General features: G+C 42.0%; 1 protein-coding gene across 14 annotated transcripts in view; it reads right to left on the bottom strand.

Annotated features, from left to right (window-relative positions):
- Positions 1-1929: 1929 nt before the first annotated feature.
- MOCOS (molybdenum cofactor sulfurase) overlaps positions 1930-25689 on the bottom strand; it is a 58584-nt gene continuing 34824 nt past the window's right edge. For 12 of the 14 annotated variants that reach the window (XM_019930385.3, XM_019930389.3, XM_019930399.3 and 9 more), the window contains 7 exons: positions 21321-21399; positions 18620-18744; positions 13945-14050; positions 10643-10795; positions 10393-10531; positions 5408-5512; positions 1930-2123 (listed from right to left, as the gene is read on the bottom strand). In XM_019930385.3, the coding sequence (XP_019785944.1) occupies positions 1971-2123; positions 5408-5512; positions 10393-10531; positions 10643-10795; positions 13945-14050; positions 18620-18744; positions 21321-21399 (860 nt within the window). In that variant the 3' untranslated portion in view covers positions 1930-1970. The remainder of the gene's footprint in view (positions 2124-5407; positions 5513-10392; positions 10532-10642; positions 10796-13944; positions 14051-18619; positions 18745-21320; positions 21400-25689) is intronic. The other 2 variants (XM_019930384.3, XM_019930392.3) reach the window with 1 other exon arrangement.

The raw sequence follows: 25689 nt of genomic DNA, 5'->3' as shown, positions 1-25689 counted from the left end.
TCCAATAAGGGGTTAATATCCAAAGTATATAAAGAGTTCATACAATGCAACATAAACACACAAACAAACAAAAGCCCTTGATTAAAAAATGGGCAGAGCACCTGAGTAGACATTTTTCCAAAGAAGACATAGATGGCCAACAGGCACATGAAAAGATGCTCCGTCCCTATCAGTGGAATTGGTGCCGTTATAAAGGAGACCCCAGAGAGCTCCCTCACCCCTTCTACTAGGTGAGGACACAGGAAGAAGGAGCTGGCTGTGAACAGGAAGAGGGGCCTGACCAGACACTGAATCTGCAAGCACCTTGACCTTGGACTGCCAGTCTCCAGAACTGTGAAAAATAAATATCTGTTGTTTATAAGCCAAAAAAAAAAGAAAAAAGAGAAAGAAAAGGAAAAGAAAGAAAGAAAAGATGCTCAACATCACTAATCATCAGGGAAATGCAAATCAAAACCACAATGAGATATCACCTCATACCTGTCAGAATGGCTATCATCAAAAAGGCAAACAAATTACAAGTGCTGATGAAGATATGGAGAAAAGGCAACCCTTGTGCACTATTGATGGGAATGTAAATTGGTACAACCACAATGGAAAACAATATAGAGGTTCCTCAAAAAATTATAAATAGAGGGGCTTCCCTGGTGGCACAGTGGTTGAGAGTCCGCCTGCCAATGCAGGGGACACAGGTTTGTGCCCCGGTCCGGGAAGGTCCCACATGCCGTGGAGTGGCTGGGCCCATGAGCCATGGCCGCTGAGCCATGGCCGCTGAGCCTGCGCATCCGGAGCCTGTGCTCCATGACGGGAGAGGCCCCAATAGTGAGAGGCCCGTGTACTGCAAAAAAAAAAAAAAAAAAAAAAAAATTATAAATAGAACTACCATATGATCCAGCAATTCTACTCCTGAATTGTTATCTAAAGAAAATGAAAACACTAATTCAAAGAGATATTTGCATCCCAATGTTCATTCCAGCATATTTACAATAGCCAAGATATGGAAGCAACCTAAGTTGAATGGATAAAGAGATATGGTACATATATACAATGGAATATTACTCAGACATAAAAAAGAATGAAATCTTGCCATTTTTGACAACATGGATGGACTTAGGATACTATGGTAATTGTGAAGTAAATTGGACAGAGAAAGACAAATACTATATGATTTTACTTATATGTGGAATCTGAAAAACAAAACAAATGAGCAAACATAACTAAACAGAAACAGAGTCATAGATACAGAGAACAAACAGGTAGCTGCCAGAAGTGGGGGGCAGGGGTGGGAGGAGGAGAGAAACAGGTGAGGGAAATTAAGAGGTACAAACTTTCAGTTGCAAAATAAATGAGTCAAGGTTATGAAATGTACAGTGTGGGGAATATAGTCAATAATTATGTAATATCTTTGTATGATGAGATATCATATCTAGACTTATCCTGATGATCATTTTGAAAGGTATAGAAATATTGAATCACTCTGTTGTGTACCGGGGACTAACATAATGTTGTAGGTCAATTATACTTCAGAACAAACAAACAAACTCATAGAAAAAGAGATCAGATTTGTGGTTACCAGAGGGGGGAGGTGGGTGGGGGATTGGATGAAGGAAGTCAAAAGGTACAAACTTCCAGTTATTAGATAAATAAGTAGCAGGGATGTAATGTACAACATGATAAATACAGTGAACACTGCTGTATGTTATGTATGAAATTTAGGAGAGTAAATCCTATGAGTTCCCTTCACGAGGAAAAGTTACATATTGTTTTCTATTTCTTTAATTTTATATCTATGTGAGACGATTCACTAAACTTACTAGGGTAATCATTTCATGATGTATATAAGTCAAATCATTATGCTGTACGCCTTAAACTTACACAGTGCTGTATGTCAATTATATCTCAGCAAAACTGGAAGAAAGAAAAGAATGGAGATAGTTGTAAAAGAGAAATTTTAATATATGCTGAAAAAAACTTTAGGAGATAACTTCCTGCTGTTTCTCAGAAGCAGGTAAATCATAGTGTTCTATGTTTTCTTTCAACACAGGGAGCACCTGAGATCCTACAGACAGGTAACATGGAGAAGATAAATCCAAAGAGGTATGCATCAGGTACAGCCCAAAGTTCACCTGTGAACAAAACAGTAACAACAGAAGTTAGATTATTTTAGCAGTTAAAATACTTTTGTAAATAATAATGTTCCACTAAAATTAAGTCAGATCTTTAAAAACATGTACTGGGACTTGATATGTCCTGTCTGTCATTTAGTAGAAGGTAGTGAGAAACAAGGAGAATCCTAATATCCTAGACCACACAGATTCTCGTTTTAAAGTATTCTTTCCCGATAGTTAGCCTGTACCTCTTTATTGCTGGACCTATTATTTTCTCCTTCCTGTGTACCCTGAGTTTCCCACAGGAGGGCTTCTTCCTCCTCTGGGCCTCTGACCACGGTCAGGCCGATTTCTGCTCTGTTCCCTGATGTAAAAACCATTTTGTGAAAATACGGGCAAAACTCAGCATTTTCTATAAGAATGCGTGACGTAAATTAAATTCTCCAAATTCTCCAGAATAAGGATGGGAGGTCGAAAATGAAGAGTTGTGTAAGTCTACTCAAGGTTTGCCATCATCGGAGAGAGAAAAACAAATATCATATATTAACACATATATGTGGAATCTAGAAAAATGGTATAGACCAGGGGTCCACCACCCCTAGGCCGCGGACCAGTAGCAGTCCGCGGTCTGTTAGGAACAGGGCCACACAGCAGGAGGTGAGCAGCGGGTGAGCGAGCAAAGTTTCATCTGCCGCTCCCCATCGCTCCCCATCGCTCCCGCTCACATTACTGCCTGAACCATCCCGGTGTCTCCCATCCCCATCCATGGAAAAACTGCCTTCCACGAAACCGGTCCCTGGTGCCAAAAAGGTTGGGGACTGCTGGTATAAATTATCCTTTTTGCAAAGCAGAGAGAGAGACATAGACGTAGAAAACAAATGTATAGATACCAAGCGGGGAAGGGGGTGGGGTGGGAGGAATTGGGAGATTGGGATTGATACATATATACTATTGATACTATGTATAAAATAGAGAGCTAATGAGGACACACGATATAGCACAGGGAACTCTACTTAATGCACTGTGGTGACCTAAATGCGAAGGAAATCCAAAAAAGAGGGGATATATGTATATGTATAGCTTATTCATTTTGCTGTACAGTAGAAACTAACACAATATTGTAAAGCAACTATACTCCAATAAAAATTAATTTTAAAATAAAACCCTACAAACAGTGAGAGCTGGAGAGGGCATGGAGAAAGGGAACCCTCCTATGCTGTTGGTGAGAGTGGAAATTGATAATAGCCACTGTGGAGAACAGTATAGAGGTTCCTTAAAAAACTAAAAATAGAGCTACCAGCATGATCCAGCGGTCCCACTCCTGGGTGTATATCCAGAGAAAGCCATGATTTGAAAGGACATATGCACCCCAAGGTTCATTGCAGCTCTATTTGCAATAGCCAAGACATGGAAGCAACCAAAATGTCCATCAACACATGAATGGATAAAGGAGATGTGGTCCATATAGACAATGGAGTATTACTCAGCCATAAAAAGGAATGAGATAACGCCATCTGCAGCAACACTGACGGACCTAGAGATGATCATACTAACTGAACTAAGTCAGACAGGGAAAGACAAATATCATAGGATCACTTATAGATGGAAACTAAAAATGGATACAAATGAACTACTTGACAAAACAGAAACAGACTCACAGACTTAGAAAAGAAACTTATGGTTGGGGTGTGGGAAGGGGGGGGGGGCGGAGGGATAAATTAGGAGGTTGGGATTAACATATACACACTAATATATATATAAAACAGATCATCAACAAGGACCTGCTCTACAGCACAGGGAACTCTACTCGGCACTCTGTAATAACCTAAATGGGGAAAGAATCAGAAAAAGAATAGATATATGGATATGTATAACTGAATCAAGTTGCTGTCTACCTCAAACAAACACAACATTGTAAGTCAACTCTACACCAATATAAAATAAAAGTTAAATTAAAACAAAAAACGTTTGCCATCAATGCAAGTGAGCCAGTAACAACACTTTGGAGTATGTGATGTGCTCCCAGATCTGTGATAACATCAGTTGGCCACCACTACGTTCCAGGCCCCAAGCTAGGGACTGGGGATAAATTAATTCCTTAATATTTGTGTACATATAGGTGAAGAGTACACAGGAACTCTCTGTACTATCTTTGCAATTTTTTTGTAAATCTAAAATTATTCCAAATTTAAAAAATAAAAAGATTTATGCACAAGAATTATTGTGATGCTGAGAAATACCACTTCCATGTACCATAGTATTGTGCGCACACATCCTCTCTCCTGGCAACCTGCATGGGGCAGGCTCCAGGTCCCCACGTCCCCAGCTGGCACGGCCTGCCACAGCTGAGCAAACAGACTTGTTGGTATAATACTCAAGCGCAACAGCTCTGCAGACCATACCTATCCATATCCGTAAGGAGAGTTTTGTCAATCAAATACTGTGAAACAAAGCTCTGGTTTTGGAGAAACACAGGAAACGATGCAGAACATTTTACCGTGAGTTAACTTGCCAGTTTATTACTGGGAAGAGATGAAATGCTTGCATTATTTCTGTTAATTTTCAAGAATTGTTCTGTGCAGCCTGATTGCTTATTTGGCTTCCTGGAATTCTTTGCAAACCAAAAGTCCTCACAGAAAGTGCAAGCCCGGAAATAAATGGATGTTCCTAATGAATCAATCTCTTAGAAGTTCAGCTTTTATAATCTGGGATCCACAACAACACTTAGTCATTTTAGCCCTCAAGAAGATGACTTACAAACTTAGTATAGTGGAATTTATTTTCTATGCAGCTACCCTATTCACCATAAGGCATTTTTATTCTTCATGAGATTTCTGTGGCGAAGAAAATAATGATTGAGACAATAGAATTACTTTACTTATTTACTATTTCTCTCTTTTTTTTTTTTTCCCTTGGCTGCACCGTACAGCATGTGGTATCTTAGTTCGCAGACCAGGGGTGGAACACGTGCCCCCTGCAGTGCAAGCACAGAGTCTTAAGCACTGGACTACCAGGAAAGTCCCCCCCACTTTTTTTTTAAAACTATTTCTTATCTACACTCCATATCTCTTCAACAAGATTTGAAAGCATCAAAGATACATGTCATAAAAATAGTGAGGAAATGAATGGAAAGGAAAAATAAGACAGTGTCGCGGATAAGGTCTGCATCTTGATGGTAGCCCATCAGCCTTACAACGTTTTCCGACTTCTGAAAATTACTCAGCACTATTAAGGATTAGTTCTGGTGTAGACAATGCATCAGGAACTTAAAATGGGGTGTCATTTTTAGCAATCATGCTTACCTTTCTCTCTCGCCTCTCAGAAAGCTTTTGGAAAACATTTCGGTTTCTCTGCCCAGTTTGCTGATCGATGCAAATCATCTGGCATCTGTGACAAGGTCCCAAAACCTGGGAGGTGAGAAGGGAAAAGACAGCGTTGCCATGAAAGTGACCAGACTGTCACACTCTGCAGGGAGGAATCTGGGTCCAGGAAGAATCGTTGTAAACAGCCAATTTCAGACTCACAGAGAAATACTCAAACTGCACAGAGCCAGGAAGTGCCGCCTCTTCCCAATGCCCGCTAGGGAATCACCCACATTCGTTTATCAGCTTAAAGGCTACTGCATCAGGGCTTTGAAGAAAACAAAGAGTGGTTGTGACTCACAGGTGGTTATCAGGGAATGTTGGGCTTCCTCCAGGGAAGAAAAGAACTGATTGGAGGGCATACTGGGAGAAGATGAACAGCCACACACCCTGCGCTGCTCTCGTGGCCACAGATCGCTCGAGACTGCGAGACTGCAGCAAGTAGCTCACACGATCACACGCGCCCCTGTGAAACACACTCGCTGAGAGCTGAGAGCTGCTGGCTTTCTTTCTCTTTTTTAATTACTCCACAATACATAACGGACATCGTTCGGTGTCCGTTCGCAAACAGCTATCTCATCCCCGGATTTTGCAGTTTTCACCATGGCCTGGCATTCCCATGGGTTGATGCGCTTAGCTCTTCTCCTTTGAAGCCATGTGCATAATTTCTAATGCTTTGCTGTAATCAATAATTTTGCAATAAAGGCCCTAATTCACATAACTCTCTTTCCTGTTTGAATTTTTCTTTAGGCTAAATCTCCCAAAAGGAGATTATAAAGTCAACAGGTATAAACCTTTTATGACTTGATGATATCCAGTGAAAAATTGCTTTCCAAAAGAGATGTGTTAGATTTTCCCACATTGCAACTGCTTCAGCACTGAGTATTATCACCAACAAACATCTCTTAAGCATTTACTTAAAAAAAATTTTTAATTGAAGTATAGTTGATTTACAATGTCTCAGGTACACAGCACAGTGATCTGAAAAAAATATAAATTACATAAATATATATAATATTTATATTTATATAATATAATATATATTTATATAAATATAATATTTATATTATATAATATTTATATATAGTATAATAAGAATATAAATATATTCTTTTTCAGATTCTTTTCCATTATAGGTTATTGCAAGATATCGAGTACAGTTCCCGGTGCTATACAGTAAGTCCTTGTTGTTTATTTTATATATATTAGCATGTATCTGTTAATCCCAGATTCCTAATTTAGCATTTACTTTTTGAAAGGCACATTATTAACTATAGCTTATACTTTTTAATGCCTGCACAGGACAACACTGTATGGATGTATTGTACTTTATTTAATCAACTTCATTTTTATGGAGACACAGATGTAGAAAACAAACCTATGGATACCAAGGGGGAAGGAGGGTGGGTGGGAGGAGTTGGGAGTTTGGGATTGACATATATACATTATTGATACTATGTGTAAAATAGATAACTAATGAGAACATACTATACAGCACAGGGAACTCTACTTAATGCACTGTGGTGACCTAAATGGGAAGGAAATCCAAAAAAGAGGGGATATATGTGTATGTATAGCTGATTCATTTTGCTGTACAGTAGAAACTAACATAACATTGTAAATCAACTACACTTCAATAAAAATTAATTTTTAAAAACTTCCCTTTTGGGCTACCCTGGTGGCGCAGTGGTTGGGAGTCCGCCTGCCGATGCAGGGGACACGGGTTCGTGCCCCAGTCAGGGAAGATCCCACATGCCGCAGAGCGGCTGGGCCCGTGGGCCATGGCCGCTGGGCCTGCGCGTCCGGAGCCTATGCCCCGCAACGGGAGAGACCACAACAGTAAGAGGCCCGCGTACCGCAAAAAAAAAAAAAAAAAAAAACTTCCCGTTTATGGATATTTAGGATGTTCTCCAATTTTTCATATTTATAAAGTATTGCAATGAGTAATTTCGTAAAATATCTTTGCATATTTGTAACAGTATTTTTTATGGAATAGATTTCTATGAGTGAAATTATTGGGTCAAAGGGCATGCATATTTTAACTTTCATTAATTAATGTTTATTAAGTATCATGACCTAAAGAAAGCAAAGCATCTCAGAAAGGTGTTTTTAGAGTCCTTCTTGTATTCATGTACCCAGGTACCTTACAACTTCCTTGTTACAAGGTAAGTTTCTGACAGTGATCCTGGTCTAGTTGTAGTGCTTTCTCTTTTCCTTCTTTTCTTCCTTTATTTCTCCCTCTCTCTATATATCTATCATATACTTAGTGCCTACTCTGTACCAGGCAGGATGTGTAAAAGCAGGTGCTTTTTTTTTTTGCGGTACGCGGGCCTCTCACTGTTGTGGCCTTTCCCCTTGCGGAGCACAGTCTCCGGACGCGCAGGCTCAGCGGCCATGGCTCACGGGCCCAGCCACTCCGCGGCATGTGGGATCTTCCCGGACCGGGGCACGAACCCGTGTCCCCTGCATCGGCAGGGCAACTCTCAACCACTGCGCCACCAGGGAAGCCCTTTTTTTTCTTTTTTAACATCTTTATTGGAGTATAATTGCTTTAAAGTGGTGTGTTGGTTTCTGCTTTATAACAAAGTGAATCAGTTATACATATACATATGTTCCCATATCTCTTCCCTCTTGCATCTCCCTCCCTATCCCACCCCTCTAGGTGGTCACAAAGCACCAAGCGGATCTCCCTGTGCTATGCGGCTGCTTCCCACTACCTATCTATTTTACGTTTGGTAGTGTATATATGTCCATGCCACTCTCTCACTTTGTCACAGCTTACCCTTCCCCCTCCCCGTGTCCTCAAGTCCATGCTCTAGTAGGTCTGTGTCTTTATTCCCGTCTTACCTCTAGGTTCTTCATGACCTTTTTTTTTTTTTTCTTAGATTCCATATATATGTGTTAGCATACGGTATTTGTTTTTCTCTTTCTGACTTACTTCACTCTGTATGACAGACTCTACGTCCATCCACCTCACTGCAAATAACTCAATTTCGTTTATTTTTATGGCTGAGTAATATTCCATTGTATATATGTGCCACATCTTCTTTATCCATTCATCTGTTGATGGACACTTAGGTTGCTTTCATGTCCTGGCTATTATAAATAGAGCAGCAATGAACATTTTGGTACATGACTCTTTTTGAACAACCCAATCCAATAATGGGCAGAAGACCTAAATACACATTTCTCCAAAGAAGATATATAGGTTGCCAACAAACACATGAAAAGCTGCTCAACATCATTAATCATTAGAGAAATGCAAATCAAAACTACAATGAGATATCATCTCACACCGGTCAGAATGGCCATCATCAAAAAATCTAGAAACAGTAAGTGCTGGAGAGGGTGTGGAGAAAAGGGAACCCTCTTGCACTGTTGGTGGGAATGCAAATTGGTACAGCCACTATGGAGAACAGTATGGAGGTTCCTTAAAAAACTACAAATAGAACTACCATATGACCCAGCAATCCATTACTGGGCATGTACCCTGAGAGCAGGTGCTTTTATAGCATGGCAGGGACACAGCAACAGAAAATGAAGAAGAGTCAGCCAGGATGGAGGATTGAGCGGAATGACAGAAGGCTGGTGCCAGAGAGGTCTGTGGAAGAGAAAAGAGATAATTCTTTCAAGGGGGAGCAGCTTCCAGGATAAGAGGAAGCTTGGAGAGTTAAATGAGTAACAAAGATCTTTCGGACATCTTTTTCTTCTATTGGTGCCACACAGTTTATCCCTACCCCAAACCCCAGACCTCTGAAATCCTTCATTAAGGGTTAAATTATTGTTTACTGCTTTCCTGGAAGTTAGAGTGATGTTCCATTTGAGTGCAGTAGCCCTATTACAATCAGTTTATACAACTGGCTAATTACTGTTTTTAGATAATTTCATTCCCCACTGAAGAACTGGGGACATCCTGTGCAGATGACCCATCCTTCTGTCCCCAGCTATTCCATAGCTTTCCTGCCCATTCATTCCATCAGCAATTTGGAGCACTTACTCTGGGTAAGGACTGTCCTAGACCCCAGAGGAACAGCAGGGACTAAATAGACTTGGTCCCCACCCTCATAAGCTCTGAAGAAATAAGGAGACACTGTGCAGAGTGTGACCTTGTGGTGGGTCAGGAACAACCTTTCCAAGGAGGTAACATCTGAGCTCAGACTCTGTAGGATCTGGAGGAAAAGTGCTCCATGTGTAATGGACAGCAGGGCTGAGGTGCTAAGGCAGGAAGCTTGGCTTGTTTAGGGAATGGAGAGAAGGTCTGCAGGGCAGGCAGAAGGGGAGGGGTGATGAGCTCGGGGAGATGGGAGAGGCCGGGGGGTCAGGTCTCAGGGGCCTCATCCACCCTAAGGAGGAATGTAGATGTTAGCTGAAGACTTCAGGTTTGGGGAGCCCAAAGCCTAGGGAGGGAGGGCATCCTGGAGGCTTCGCCTCTAACTGCAAGCTGCTCCCCAGCTGCCAATGAGGCCAGAAGCGAGAGAGCATGGGGAGAAGGTACAGCCACCATGGGCACTGAAGGACCATGAGGCATCTGGGTCCTCCTCCACAAGCTCCAGACAGCGAGAAAATCCAGCAGGTTTCAGGAGGAGGACGTTCTCATAGACACAAGCATTCCAAGAAACAGAGTTGAAGCCTAGACACGGCGACAAAGTCTGTACCTTCATCACCTGTACGTTCTCTCTTCCCCACGTGAAACTGCTGCCCTCCCCGGAGGAAGGAGGGATGGATCATTCCAAGGGGCACCCCAGGATGCAGGTGTCACATACCCTTCTGCTGAGATTTTGTGGGCAAGAGTCAACGCCTGGTGGGGGTGGGGCACGTGATGGGGCATGGGATTCCCTGCTACCTGCTACCATCACGGCCTAGGAATGAGGTCAATCCCCATTGGCAACCCTTGAGGAAGGATAATAGAACTCCTGGGAACTTACCTGGAAATGCAAGGAACCAACTGAAATTTCATCCCATTTCTCTTCTTCAAAAGCCCTTGTTCCACTGGTAATAATATTGGCACGGAAACGCGAGATGAGATTGTTCACTGGGAATAATTCTTCCTTTCCATTCTCATCACTGTTTAAGACATACCCGAAAGAGAAAAGGTGGGGAAGGGTGGACAACTGCACTATTGTAATAATTCAACATTTCTACCACTCGATGCCTGAGTTCATCAATTGTACTCGCCTGAGGCTTCGATGATCAGAACAAGCTTTTATCATGAGTGCAAGGCCAAGAGACACACATCTGTTGGACAGACCTCCGTGATCTCCCTGGAATATGGTCCCATCTCCATGGAGAAGCCCACAAGAGGCAGTGCAATGGGTGAGTAGATATTTGCTGAAGAGATGAAGAACTTTGGAAACCAAGTGAACTGGGATCGAGTGAATAAACTTATGAGAAAATACCAATTCTACAGAGTCAGGACAAGGCATTTAAAGACTGTCAACAGGTTTAATTATCAAGGACCTAAAAAGTATCAAGAGCTCACACTCTTTTTGGATATTAGACCATCATAAAGCAACATAGAGTATACATGGGACGTTTTAATATTTATTTCCTATAGACAACCGATTGGTGGTTGCCAGGGGTGGGGAGAAGGGTGGGCAAAATGGGTGAAAGGGGTCAAAAGGTACAAACTTCCAGTTATAAAATAAACAAGTCATGGGGATGTAATGTATAGCATGGCAACTATAGTTAATAATACTGTATTGTCTAAAAAATGACTTTATTGCATATTTAAAAGGCGCTAAGGGAATAAATCTTAAGTACTCATAAAAAGAAAAAAGTTTTACAGGACTTCCCTGGTGGTGCAGTGGTTAAGAATCCACCTGCCAGCGTGGGGGAATCCCTGGTCCGGGAAGATCCCACATGCCCTGAAGCAACTAAGCCCATGCACCACAACTACTGAGTCTGCACTCTAGAGCCCGTGAGTCACAACTACTGAGCCCACATGCCACAACAACTGAAGCACGCGTGACTAGAGCCCGTGCTCCACAACAAAGACAAGCCACTGCAATGAGAAGCCTGAGCACCATAAAAGAGTAGCCCCCGCTGTCTACAGCTAGAGAAAGCCTGCGCATAGCAATGAAGACCCAACACAGGCATAAATAAATAAATAAATAAATAAATTTATTAAAAAAAGAAAAAGAAATAAACAATCTTTAAAAAAAAATTTCCAGCTATGTGTGATGACAGATGTTTACTAGACTTACTGTGATCATTTCTCAGTATATACAAATATAGAATCATGTTGTACACCTGATACTAATATAATGTTGCATGTCAATTGTATCTCGATTAAAAATTTTATTTCCTAGCTTCCATCCCATTTGCAGTTTTAACTAAGCATATGCTATTTTTGTAATTCTTGTTTAAAATTTTTGTTTATTAGCACAAGTTACCATTAAACAGCTCCCTGCACCTCCATGCACGCCCTCCCCTAAGGTAAAAAAACACTGAAAAAGCATCTGCAAACTTCAACAGAGGAACACACTGTATGATCCCATTAAATTGAGTTTAAGAAAAGGTGAAACTGTCTAGGGTGAAAGAAGGCATAATAGTGGCAACCTTCAGTGGGGTTGACCAAGAAGGGACATGAGGAAGGGGTCTATGGTTCTAGAAATGTTCTCTACCTGATCTGGATGGTGGTTACGTGGGTATATACATCTGTAAACATTCACTAAACTATGTACTTATGATTTTTGCACTTTGTTGTACTTTAATAAAAATTTTTGAAGTTTGGAGGGAGGGAAATCCTTGAGCATGACTGGAATTTGCCCTGGAGACAGAACTGAAAGACACTGGGGGAGAGTAAGGGGTCCCATGTCTGTATCTCAAAGCCCCTGGCATGTGAAAAGCCAGGGACCAGGATACCCAAGTCCAGCTTTGCCAGTACCTATGGGCAACACCCACAATCGATGAGGACTGCAGGGCCCTTGTGGGAAATGAGAGGGTTAGCACTTTCCAGTCCTAAAATCCTTTGATTCTGGATTTACCCTTCAGGTTATAAACAAACAAACAAACAAAACTCCCTTTGTGCTTTTTAATAGGGAAAGTTTTATGTCCAAAAGCTACCATGGCCCGCATGGAGACAATACCATCCATCAAATTTGAAAACAGAACCAGGGATGCTATGTACTAACCACAGGCTGTTTCTCCTACCTTTGACCACCTGGCCTTCCTACCTCCTGCTTGTCAGCTCTGCACTAAACCAGGACTGCAGGAACCAGGGCTGCAGCAAGCCTGTCCCCACCTCCTCTCTTTCCACACCAAGAATCCCAGAAAACTGCAGACCTGCTCCATCCAGGGCCCAGGGTACCTGAGGAAGGGGGTCACTGAGTACCGGGAAAACTCAGTGAACGCCCAGGGACCAGGCATCACACTGCAGCTCCTAAAGAGGGCAGCCTGGACCTCGGCAAGGGAACACTGTTGTGTGTTTTTGCCAATGACTATAAACAGGACTTACTATAAACAGGCCATTTTTGTAGCTTTTATTAAGCTATATGTGTACATGTTTGTGCATGTGCACACATGTGCCCAGGACCACAGGGCACGTGAGCGTCACAGGAGCCCCAACTCATGGTGTTGACAGGTGTGGACCATGAATGATCTGCCGGTCCCAACTCTTACGTAAGCGCTGGGTGATTTTTCTTTTTTGCCCCAATTGTCTGATTACCTTGGGACTTCAATTTCCTCTGAAGGACAATGAGGGGGCTTGAACCAACCAAGACCCTTTCTAGAGCTGACTTTTCCAGGACCCTTGGGAGATCCCTGGGTGGGAGTGAGCAGGCAAGGGTGCTAGTTCTGTCTGATGCTACAAACAAATAGTATCTACAATTACAACTTTAAAAGCTTTCATAACCACTCTTCTTTTCACTTAAAAGGACTGTGGAAGTAATGCAAGGCTCCTAGGGGCCAGGGGACAGTGGGAGAGTGGGCAACAAAAGTGGGTCCAGGGGGCTTCCCTGGTGGCGCAGTGGTTGAGAGTCCGCCTGCCGATGCAGGGGACACGGGTTCGTGCCCCGGTCCAGGAGGATCCCGCGTGTCGCGGAGCGACTGGGCCTGTGAGCCATGGCCGCTGGGCCTGCGCGTCCGGAGCCTGTGCTCCGCAACGGGAGAGGCCACGACAGTGAGAGGCCGCGTACAGAAAAAAAAAAAAAAAATGTGGGTCCAATTGCTGGCGATTACATTCAACTAAATGTTTAAGAATTGAAATGATTAAAAATGAGGGTTGGGATTCTCCGCCAAGCATCCTGAGGGCATCAAGAAGGACATTGGAAGATAAAAGAGAACCCTCTAAAAGATTAAGGGAAACTGGCCTAAAAAGTTTTGTGACTTCTCTGGGCCTCAGTTTCTCAATGAAGGGTCTGGACTCATGATTCGCAGACATTTTCTCCCTAGGGAGGTGACCAGCTCACTCCCAGGGGCAAGTAGTTACACCTGCCTGCTATTCCCAAGGTAAATAGCAAATAGTACAGGGATCTTACCTGGTGCTTAATTGCTGCTGAAGTTCCAAAACACTGGATCTGTTTATCAGCAGATACTGTGCCTCATTCACCAGAGAGAGGGTGGCTGTTGTACAAGCAGATTGATCTAAAAGTGATGGAGTATTTAAAGGAAGAGTTGTTGGAGAGGGAAACAACCTAAGTGTCCACTGATGGATAAATGGTTAAGGAAATGTGGTATACATACACAGTGGAATATTATTCAGCCATAAAAAAATGAAATCTCGCCATTTAATGACAACATGGATGGACCTTGAGGGTATTATGCTAAGTGAAAAGTCAGATGGAGAAAGACATATACTGTATAATCTCACTTAGCTACAGAATCTAAAACAAAACAAAACAAGCTCATAGATCCAGAGAACAGATTGGTGGTTGCCAGAGGTGGGGGGCGGGGGGCGGCGGGGTTTGGCAAAATGGGTGAAGGTTAAAAGGTACGAACTTCCACTTATAAAATAAATAAGTCCTGGGGATGTAATGTCTAGTGTGGTGACTTCAGTTAATAATACTGTATTGCATATTTGAAAGTTCTCATCATAAGAAAAAAATTTGTAACTGTGTGACGATGGGTATTAACTGGATTTATCGTGATGATCATTTTGCAATATATACAAATGTCAAATTACTATGTTGTATGCCTGAAACTAATATAATGTTGTATGTCAATTATACCTAAATTTAAAAATTAAGATAAAATAAATTAGAAAAGAAGAGTTGCTTTCTTGGAATGCAAATGAATCATGCTTCCATTGACTTGCATTTTTTAAATTTAATTTTTATCTTATAATAGAGTGTAGTTGATTTACAATGTTGTGTTAGTTTCAGGTGTAAGCAAAGTGATTCAGCTATACGTATACGTATATTCATTCTTTCTCAGATTCTTTTCCCATATAGGTTATTACAGAATATTGAGTAGAATTCCTGGCCTGATTAGTACTTGAATGGAAGACTTGCATTTTTAAATATTAGGGACTGTTTCTAAAGGGAAGAAAATGGTGCCCTGGAAATAAAAAATGTTTTAAGCATGGCTCAAACTTCTCAAAAACAGAAAGAACATAAGCTTCTAGAATATGCTGTTGATAATCTGGAAAAAAATAATAAAATGCTGAAGTTAAATTCTTCCAGCAAAGGAAACTTGGAGGCAACACTTAAAGGAGGAGAGATGGGGCTGCAGGGCGGAGGTGGGGAAGTGGCGGGGGTCGGGGGGGACCTTCCCCAAGCAAGAAGAAGGGCCTTGATGAGGGTCACAGGCCCAGTGAGATCTTCTGAATCTGGTCAGTGAATCTAGGCAGGGAGAAGCTGGGTTCTGCCCTTGGGCAAGTGTGTAATATTGACTTTAGAAATAAATAATACAAGTTTTAAAACTACTGAAAAGAAAAAAAAAAGAGTGGAAGAAAATATCAAGGGCCTCCAGAACTACTGCAGCCCATCACCCAGCTTCCAGCTCCCACTTTTTGGGCCATAGCTGTCTTTATACAAGATGTTGATGATAAAGGCTGGCCGGGCCAAAACCTAATGAGCTGTCTCTGAACTAGGCCTGTGGACCCCAGAGTACCCGAGAATGGACACTTCCAAGAGAATCGCTTACAGATTCTCTATTTCCATGTCTTCTTTGCTAAAATGGCTCTGCCGGAGCAGTGAGGTGCAATCCCAGGCCCCTCCACAAAAGGCCCTTCTCACCCTTCACAGGGCAAAGGCCGCACCTCTCCTATGGCGCATTGGCCCTGGGGGCTAAAAATCTCCAGGGTGGAAAACAAAAGACCAGTTCAAAACCCTGGGGTCTGTGCTGAGAAAATAAAAGTCTCTCAAGCTTGGGTGACTGATCCTCCTGTAGGTCAGATGGGTTCCAATTCTTTGCTAACCACAAAACTGCCGGAACTAATTAAGTTGTCAAGTGACAGATGATTAAAGTCATCTTGATGTTAGATCCCTGTGCCTCAGAAGAAAGGTTTGAGTGACAGCGCATTAACCAAACACCTTCATCCCCAGCTGTTTACTGACTTAAATAAGATTCTTCAGAAGAGAACCAGTGCTGAACACCAGCTATTCTGATGATAGGTGACAGTCATTCATGGACATGGGAATTAATCACAGGTGGCCAGCCATCTCATTAAGAGATTCTTTTTCCACTATTTTTTTCTCTTTATGTTTAATAACTATTTTTTGAAATTTATAATATACTTTTGTTGCTTTGATCAACTGTGTACTATTAAAAACTATGATAAGAACTCAACCTAGGAAAAATTTCCTAACACTGAGACTCTACAATCACAGGAAACTTTAAGAAATTTTATACATTTCAATTTATATATAATTTTAGTTTCAGATAAATATGGTAGGGTGATCAAGGAAAGAGTTTCAAGCATAAAATATATAACACTAAGATAAAATTCCTTCAAGGAAGTGGAATGGAAATACAAGTTGAAGAAAGAAAATGAAAGAAAGAAAATTTCTGTACCTTAAAAAACAGTTTGTTTATACACATATTTTTAAGTTAATACTCATAAGACTCAAATCACTATGGTATTGAGACTCCACTGGTTTATATTTAAAAGGGCAATGTACAAGTTTTAATTTTAAATGACTACAGGCGTACATTGTTTTATTGCATTTCACTTTATCATGCCTCGCAAGTACTTCACAGGTATTAAGTTTTTTACAAATTGAATGTTCGTGGCAACACTGCATCGAGCAAATCCATTGCACCATTGTTCCAACTGCATTTGCTCACTTCATATCTCTGTGTTGCATTTTGGTAGTTCTCACAATATTTCAAACTTTTTCATTATTATATTTGTTATAGTGATCTGTGATCAGTGATCTTTGATGTTACTATGACTTACTGAAGGCTCAGATAATGGTTAGAGTTTTTTAGCCAAAAAGTATTTCTAATTAAGTTATGCACACTGATTTTTAGACATAATGCTATTACATACTTAATAGATTACAATAGAGTGCAAACATAACTTTTATACGCACTGGGAAACCAAAACATTTTTGTGACTTGCTTTATTGAAATGGTCTGGAACCAAACTCTCAGTATCTCCAAAGTAAGCCTGTATATTTGCAATATGCTGGAAATCACATCCTTTGCAACTTTTTTTTTTTTAATTTAGATGACAACGTAAAGAGATAGTGTAGCTTTAAAAAATTTCTTCTAAGGTGTACCAACACAAAAATGTTCAAAGGCCTAGACCTAGACCACCAGAGACCTCTCCACCATAAATGGCATCTTTGAAGTATAATATTCACAAGCTGACACTCCTGATCCTGTATCGAGCAGCCAACGGATTCATTCTGCTCCCACCTTTGCCTACCCAGGTCCCATCTCCCACTAGGACAGTCACTGCCGCCTCCTGCCTGGACTCTTTGCTTCCTTCATTTCCCTCTCCCTTGCAGCCTCCACACCTCACCAGGGGTGTCTTTCTAATGCAAGCTGCATCATGAAACTCCCCAGGGTAGAATTCTTCAGTTCTTCAACCTGAAGACAGTGCTTACTTACTCCTCAGCAGCACATTCATCTCTTCTCTCTAGCTCTGCCCCATCACTCCCCTACCCATGTCTGACCCTCCTAAACCCTTCTCTGAACCCATGAAATGCCAAGCTCTGCCATGCTGCTCCTCAGTAATCTTCTTGCCTTTCTCTGCCTGGAACACTTCTACTCTCCTGTTAAGATGCAGCTCCAAACTCACCTCTTCCCTGAAGCCCACCATGACTCACTCCAGGTGTAGATCTACAAGCCAGTCCCCCAGGGAGCTAGTGACTAAGCCAGGTCATTCCTGCACAAACCAGTAATGTGGCAACTCTCCAGTCCATTCATTTATTCATCTGGTATTTACTGAGCAACTACTATGTGCCAGGTCTGTTCTAAGCCCTGAACAAAGCAGAGAAAAACCCCTCCGTCACAGAGCTTATGATCTAACAGAGGGAAGACAGAACATAAACAGGATAACTGAGTCAAATGCATGGCCTATAGGATGTGAAAAGTGCCACAGAGAAAAATAAAACAGGGAATGAGCTGGAGGTTCAGGTAGGGGCCCTGGTTCTAAGGAGGGCAGCCAGGCAAGGCTCCCCCGAGAAGGTGACATTTGAGCAGACACCTGAAAACTCTCTCTTCCTATATGGTACTGTTAGCTCAAAGTACTTTCTTCTCTGCTGTCTCATTTTATGCTCACAACAGCTTACGGCGGGAAAAACTGTCAAAACCCTTAAATCTAAGTAGATGACATGCCGTTACAATGTTCTGCCGTCGAGTTCTACAGAAGTTCAACACCAATGGGTTCAAGGATTTGCCAAGGTCTCAACAACTTTGGTGTCAGGACCAAGACTAGAAGTCCAGATTTTCTTAGTATACAGCAAGCTACCAATGTTTTTCTTTAACAAAACTTAATTGTGCTTCTAAACATGCAGGACTGAGGCAGAGAGCTTGAGCAGAGGCTGCAAGCCCCCCTCGGCCTCCTCGGGCTCATCCTGGAGACCACACATGGGTCCTGCTGACCTGGGGGACACCACAGCACCTTTCTGCCAGAGGCTGACCCCCCCTACTTTCTGTTCATGAGCACGTTGCCCTGTCAATCCATTTTGTGGGCTGATTTTCGTGTCTGCAAGGGTTAAACCCAAGTGCCTGTCCCCTAAGAAGCAATCCGAAATGTGATACCTTTGCCTCGTTTCTTCCTTGCATTTCTTTGAAAGTCTGAACTTTGTCTGATCAAATGATACGGACGGCCAAAAAACTTTGACAACCAGCTTGAAATTTTTTCTCCACAGTCATAAGTATTTACCCTGGCAGAAAAAAAAAAAAAAAAAGAAGGAAAGATGTTATGTAGTATTCCTTTAAATAACTGAAATAGCAAAAAGTTATGTAATATAATATTATATAATTAATATAATATAATATAAAAACATGAAGCCCCCAACAAGACAGAAATCTACAGTGACAAGTGTGCTTAGGAAGTCGCAATGAGATTCCCAAGGCACGGGAAGGCCTGGGATCTGGAGCTTATGCAAAGCTTTCAGATCAAATTAAAAGCTTTAGAAATTTCTCTTGAAAGACTTTGTTTATATTACTTACAGCCACTGAGAACCACAAAGCTTGGAATTTAAGAGCTTCCAGAGCATTATTTTGCTTTAAGAAGCTCCGGAACCCAGACCCGTGTCCTGGTTTTTTTACTATAGGCCTGACTGGAATATCTTCTCTCACGGCCATGCTGTAGGGACTGACGTGTTTGGTTTCTGAAAAGAACACTATGGCCATAAGTCACTGATATAAGTACATTTTTTGATCTGGTTTTTTAAAACTCTTCAAACTTCTAGAATTTTTAAATAGAATTTTAAATTTTTTAAAAATTATAATCTACACATCTCCAGAACTAATCATGCAAAATTGCTAATAACGTACATTGGGATTACAAGATAGATATTATTGAAAACTTATCCTAATTTTTACTGGGAAAAATAGCTGCCTTTAGGATCTAGAAAGGAAAGGGAAGAATGAAACCTTGCTTTGTAGACATTCTCTCTGGTGCTTTGAGAGATGCACCTAAGTCCATTTTTCATCATATTGAGCACTTGTGGTTCTGAGTATAAGAAGGCTGGCCTCTAGCTATCGAAAAGCTTTATTAGCCAGAAAATGCCATTCCTCTCAGATGCAGCTAAATGAAATCTACAACCAGGGAAGAGCCTGATAAATAATTGCAGGTACCCCTAGATAGCTATATTTCTCTCTATGAGAAGATTTGCTATAGTGACATGCAGAAATGTCTACCCCAAATTCATTGCCCTATTTGAAAATGTGCTATGATGAGTGTTTAAATCTGCACAAGAACTAACAAGAGGATGCAGAGTGTGCTCACCCCTTGGGCTCCAGGATGGGCCAGGGCCCATGATGCTCAATTGTATAGAGCACAATCTTCACGCTATCACCTTCCCACCTTTCCTGAGCATGTAGCCCTTCATCATCCCAGCGTGACCTGGGGCACTAACAACTTGAGTCCAGTTTGGATGTAGCTTGAGTATTTGACATATCATCTCATGACTTACTTGTTTGCAGTGCAGAAGGAAATGTACTCTGACTCAGTACTATGCATATCACCAACTACTGAGCACAAACATACCCACCAACTACTTTATTGTGTTAACTAATAGGCAATTAGCATTTTAAAAGACTTCTACTATATATAAATCCCTACTGAACTGTTAAGGGTTAACCATTTTAGTATTGGGGGGTAAACTAGTTGGGGTATTAGATGCGCTGGGAACCCATCAGATAGGGGCCCACAATCAGAAAATTTGTATTCCACATGTTTTCAGGTTGAAATTAGATTTAGGTTAAAAGGGATGCAGAAATTTGATGTATTCAATAAATTGATTTGTAAATATTTACGATCAAGAAATAAAATGAAATCCTATAACACTCAACCTCATTTTCTATGTTTCCTAGAATTCAGCAGATGATTTACCATCAATAACTCAGATTAGGTAATAATCCACAACTATATGGAATATAATTGTTGAACTATCACTTGAAAGTTCTACAACCTGAGGGACATCTTGACACTCCCCTCAGCTTCCACATCCAATTCATCGGCGAGTTCAGGTTATTCTACCTCCAGAATATATTATATCTGATGCCCACCTGATTTTCTCTCTGACCCTGATCCAAGCCTCCATCTCATCTCACCTGTGTTACTAACACAGATGCTCAGCTGGCCTTCCCACTTGCACCTTACCGTCTTCCAACTTTTCTACACCCACCAGCCAATTTTTTCAAGCTGTGAATTGGGTCCCTTGACTCACCACTCCCCTGCGGCCACCCCTCTGAGCTCCACCATGCCTCCTCCAAACTGTCCCCTGCCTCACCTCACCTCTCTCCACACCACACTGTTCCAGGGTCTACAGGAAGCAACACAGACAGTCCTGCTCTCTCGGGGTTGGCATGCTAGCAGGAGGGACTGAAGGTATATGTTGGGGAAAAGATTAATGAGAAGGAGAAGAATTCAGCAGAGCAAGTGGAGAGGGAGGGGCTGGCTCCTAGGGGAGGTCAGATGGGCCCTCTGAGAAGGAGGTTTTTCAGCAGAGACCCGATGAGGTGAGGAAGTGAACCCTGCGGGGGTATAAACAGGGAAAGAGCATTCCAGGCAGAGGGACCAACAAGTGCAAAGACCTAAGGAGGAAGCATGCTTACTAGGTGTGAAGAAGAGCTAGGAGCCAGTGTGGTTGGAGTGGAGTGTGCGAGGGGGAAGCGGCAGCAGACTGGACAGAGGATGCAGCCGAGGACCGATGGCACAGGGCATTGCTCTCTTCCCCACTCTGAGCCACCCTGCAGCTAGACCTGCGAATGTCACCTGCTGCAGCCTCACCTGTCCGCACAGACCTTGCTTTGGCAAATCTGAGCCGGTTTGCTGTTCTCCTCAAGTGACACCGCTATAGGCTCCATCCCTATTGAATAAAGGTTAGAGACAAATTTATCGTCATGGAAAAAAAAACAAGTATGTCCAAAAAAAAGTCCATTGTCCTGAAATATACAAGAATTTTAATGACCCTGGAAATTGGTTGAATCAAGTAAGTGGCTGAGTCTTGGAAATCTCTTTACAACACAGAGATTCTCTTCCTCATTATCGGTACCACCAACAGCGTGTGCATCGAGCAGCTTTGTCACGGAAGGCTCTGCACTGGGGCAGTCACATCCACAGTCCCTGGAACACTACAAATTCCTCTGAATGCTTTCTCTACCTCTGCATGACTCCACATCCTGACATCATTGCTCACTAGGCTACCTTAGATCCTGTAGAAATAGGCAGGCAGACATGAAGGCTCACTCTGTCAGGATGTCAGCATAGTGTCAATTCTCAGTAGCCCCTAGGAATCAGCATCAAATTGGATTCCTGCATCAATCATCATTATCACCAAGAAAAAAAAACCCAAAAAACTGTTATTATGTCAGTGGGGTTGGGAAGCCATTCTTTTCTAAAAAATTGTTACATACATCGTACATACAAAGCAGTGTTTAACATATATACATAGTGGTCTGAAGACTAATAAACACTCATATACCCAGTACTCAGCTAAAGTGGTATTCATTCTTTCAATAGATTAAAATAAAATATGTGGAAGAAACTAGAGGAAACTGATCCATGGCCACTGATGGGTGAAAGACCTTTGCTAAAGCCTGGAACGGCTGAGGGCCTCTGCCACTCTGCACTCCTTCTCATCCTTCGTGAGTCATTAAAAATATAGGGAACTGCATGAAGCCAAGACACCTGAGCGGAATTTGTGGCGGCTCCTACTCTGTGGACTCCTCCTGTGTGGCCCACCCGTGCCCTGCACCCTCTCAGCATTGCCGCCAGTCACACTGCTCACCGGCATGACCCAACCTGCCCCCAGCAAGCACACAGCAAGCACACCTGTATCCCTGCTCATGCTGGTCCTGCTTCATCACACACAGCACAGCAACGGGTACATCCATTCCTACTCACGAGCGTCAGATCACGACTGCTACCCAGACCCATGCCAAGCACGACAAGCCTTTCACCACAACAAAGACAGAGAAGTAACAATATGCGTAAGAGGTATTTCATCAGCTCTGTCTCCTGCTTGTCCATGTCTTACACAAGCATGACCAGTTCCACACTCCTGTCCCTGTGTGGGGAAGGCCAGAAGAGGCCTCATCCAGAAAGCTCCAGAAGTTTGGAGAGTGCTGTGCTGAGTGATTAGAGATGCTGCTGTGTCAAAAGGCTGTTCATGGGGCTTCCCTAGTGGCGCAGTGGTTGGGGGTCTGCCTGCCGATGCAGGGGACACGGGTTCGTGCCCCGGTCTGGGAAGATCCCACATGCCGCGGAGCGGCTGGGCCCGTGAGCCGTGGCCACTGGGCCTGTGCATCTGGAGACTGTGCTCCACGGCGGGAGAGGCCACAGCAGTGAGAGGCCCACAAACCGCAAAACAAACAAACAAAAAAAGGCTGTTCATGGAAGGATGGGATTGCACCAGGTGTGCACCCACAGGGGAGAGCAGTAAAGTGAGTCCTGGAACATTGGTTATGAGGAAGTAACCACAGCAGGGGGACAGCACGTGTACAAATGCACAGTGGAAATGCACCCCTGGGCTGCCAGCAGGAGGCCTGCACTCAGCCTCTTTCTACCCTTACCCAAGACTCTGCACAAAACATATATAATCATAAATATGGCCCTCAGCTGGCTTATAAAGGTCATCGCAGGCCTCTTGCTAAACAGGCAACCTAATCTGGGGTCCCCATATGGATTGAGCTCAAGGGTTGCCCCCAACAAAGTTCATGGGGATTGAGTTCATTCCGGATATACTAAGCCCTGTGCTTGTACAGCTCAGAGATACAGAGAAATAAAAGATTCCAACCTCTGGACTCAAGATACCTGAAATCTTTTGGAGTGACAAGTCATTTACATAAAACAATTATAATGCCTTGTTTTAATGTTTATTATTTAGGGCCAAAAGTTTGTCCTACCATACGTGTCCTGAAAAGGATGCCCTTCCTCCACCCACAGTGCTGGAAGTCCCTACAAGTGAGCAGAACATCTGATATACCACACCACCTCACAAAGTGCTGCTGATTTGGAGTGGAAGATATTTGGGTATTTGTTTTTGCTCTCTCTTATTCCTTATATTCTGGGATAAATCCTATTTAGTCATGACATACATTTTTATGCTTCAGAGAATAGAAAGAAGAGTAACCCATTCAACTCTTTTTGTATGTTAATATCCTGGGTATACAAATGTAAACAAGAAAAGTATAATAGAAGAGGGTAACATCTCAATTCAAAGAAATGGAAAGATATCCCATGCTCTTGAATTGGAAGAATTAATATTGTTAAAATGGCCATACTACCCAAAGTAATCTAAATATGTAATACGATCCCTATCAAATTACCCATGACATTTTTCACAAAACTAGAACAAATAATCCTAAAATTTATATGGAACCACAAAAGACCCAGAATTGCCAAAGAAATCCTGAGGAAAAAGAGCAAAGCTGGAGGGACTTCCCTTGTGATGCAGTGGTTAGGAATCCCGTTGCCAATGCAGGGGACATGGGTTTGATCCTTGGTCCGGGAAGATGCCACATGCCACAGAGCAGCTGAGCCCATGTGCCACAGCTGCTGAGCCTGCACTCTGGAGCCTGCGAGTCACAATTACTGAGCCCACATGTCACAATTACTGAAGCCCGCACACCTAGAGCCTGTGATCCACAACAAGAGAAGCCACAGCAATGAGAGGTCCACACACTGCAACAAAGAGTAGCCTCTGCTTGCTACGACTAGAGAAAAACCCGTGCACAGCAACAAAGACCCAACACAGCCATAAATTAATTAATTAATTAATTTTTAAATAAAAGAACAAAGCTGGAGACATAACCCTCCCAGACTTCAGACAATACTACAAAGCTACAGTAATCAAAACAGCACAGCATTGACATAAAAACAGACATATGGATCAATGGAACAGAATAAACAGCCCAGAAATAAACCTACACACCTACGGTCAATTAAACTTCAACAAAGGAGGCAAGAATATACGATGGAGAAAAACAGTCTCTTCAGCAAGTGGTGTTGGGAAAGCTGGACAGCCACATATAAATCAATGATGTTAGAACACACCCTCACACCATACACAAAAATAAACTCAAAATGGCTTAAAGACTTAAGCGTAAGACATGACACCATAAAACTCCTAGAAGAGAACATAGGCAAAACATTCTCTGACATAAATCATACCAATGTTTTCATAAGTCAGTCTCCCAAGACAATAGAAATAAAAGCAAAAATAAACAAATGGGACCTCATCAAACTTACAAGCTTTTGCACAGCAAAGGAAACCATAAACAAAATGAAACAACTACCTACAGACTGGGAGAAAATATTTGCAAATGATGTGACCAACAGGGCTTAACTTCCAAAATATACAAACACCTCATATAGCTCAATAACAAAAAAGCAAACAACTCAGTCAAAAAATGGGCAGAAGACCTAAACAGACATTTCTCTAGAGAAGACACACAGATCAACAATAGGTGCATGAAAAGATGCGCAACAGCAATTAATTATTAGAGAATTGCAACTCAAAACTACAAAGAGGTACCACCTCACACCAGTCAGAATGGCTATCACTAAAAATATATGTAAATAACAAATGCTGGAGAGGGTGTGGAGGAAAGGGAAACCTCCTCCACTGTTGATGGGAATATAAACTGGTGCAGCCACTATGGAGGCTCCTTAAAAAACTAAAAATAGAATTACCATATGATCCAGCAATCCCACTCCTAGGAATATATCCAGAAAAAACAATAATTCAAAAAGATACATGCACTCCAACATTCACTGCAGCACTATTTACAATAGCCAAGACATGGAAGCAATCTAAATGTTCATCAAGAGATGAGTGGATAAAGAAGATGTGGTATATATATGCAATGGAATATTACTCAGCCCTAAAAAAGAATGATATAATGCTATTTGCAGCAACATGGATGGACCTAGAGATTATCATACTAAGTGAAGTAAGTCAGACAGAGAAAGACAAATATCATACAATATCACTTATGTGTGGAATCTAAATAATGATACAAATGAACTTATTTACAAAAGAGAAACAGACTCACAGACATAGAAAACAAAGTTATGGTTAAAGAGGGGGATAAATTAGGAGTTTGAGATTAGCAGATACAAACAATTATATATAAAATACATAAACAACAAGGTC

The sequence above is a fragment of the Tursiops truncatus genome, chromosome 13, assembly GCF_011762595.2.
Source record: "Tursiops truncatus isolate mTurTru1 chromosome 13, mTurTru1.mat.Y, whole genome shotgun sequence".
Taxonomy (NCBI): domain Eukaryota; kingdom Metazoa; phylum Chordata; class Mammalia; order Artiodactyla; family Delphinidae; genus Tursiops; species Tursiops truncatus.
The sequence above is the reverse complement of the archived record's forward strand: the minus strand, read 5'-3'. Positions and strand labels throughout refer to the sequence as shown.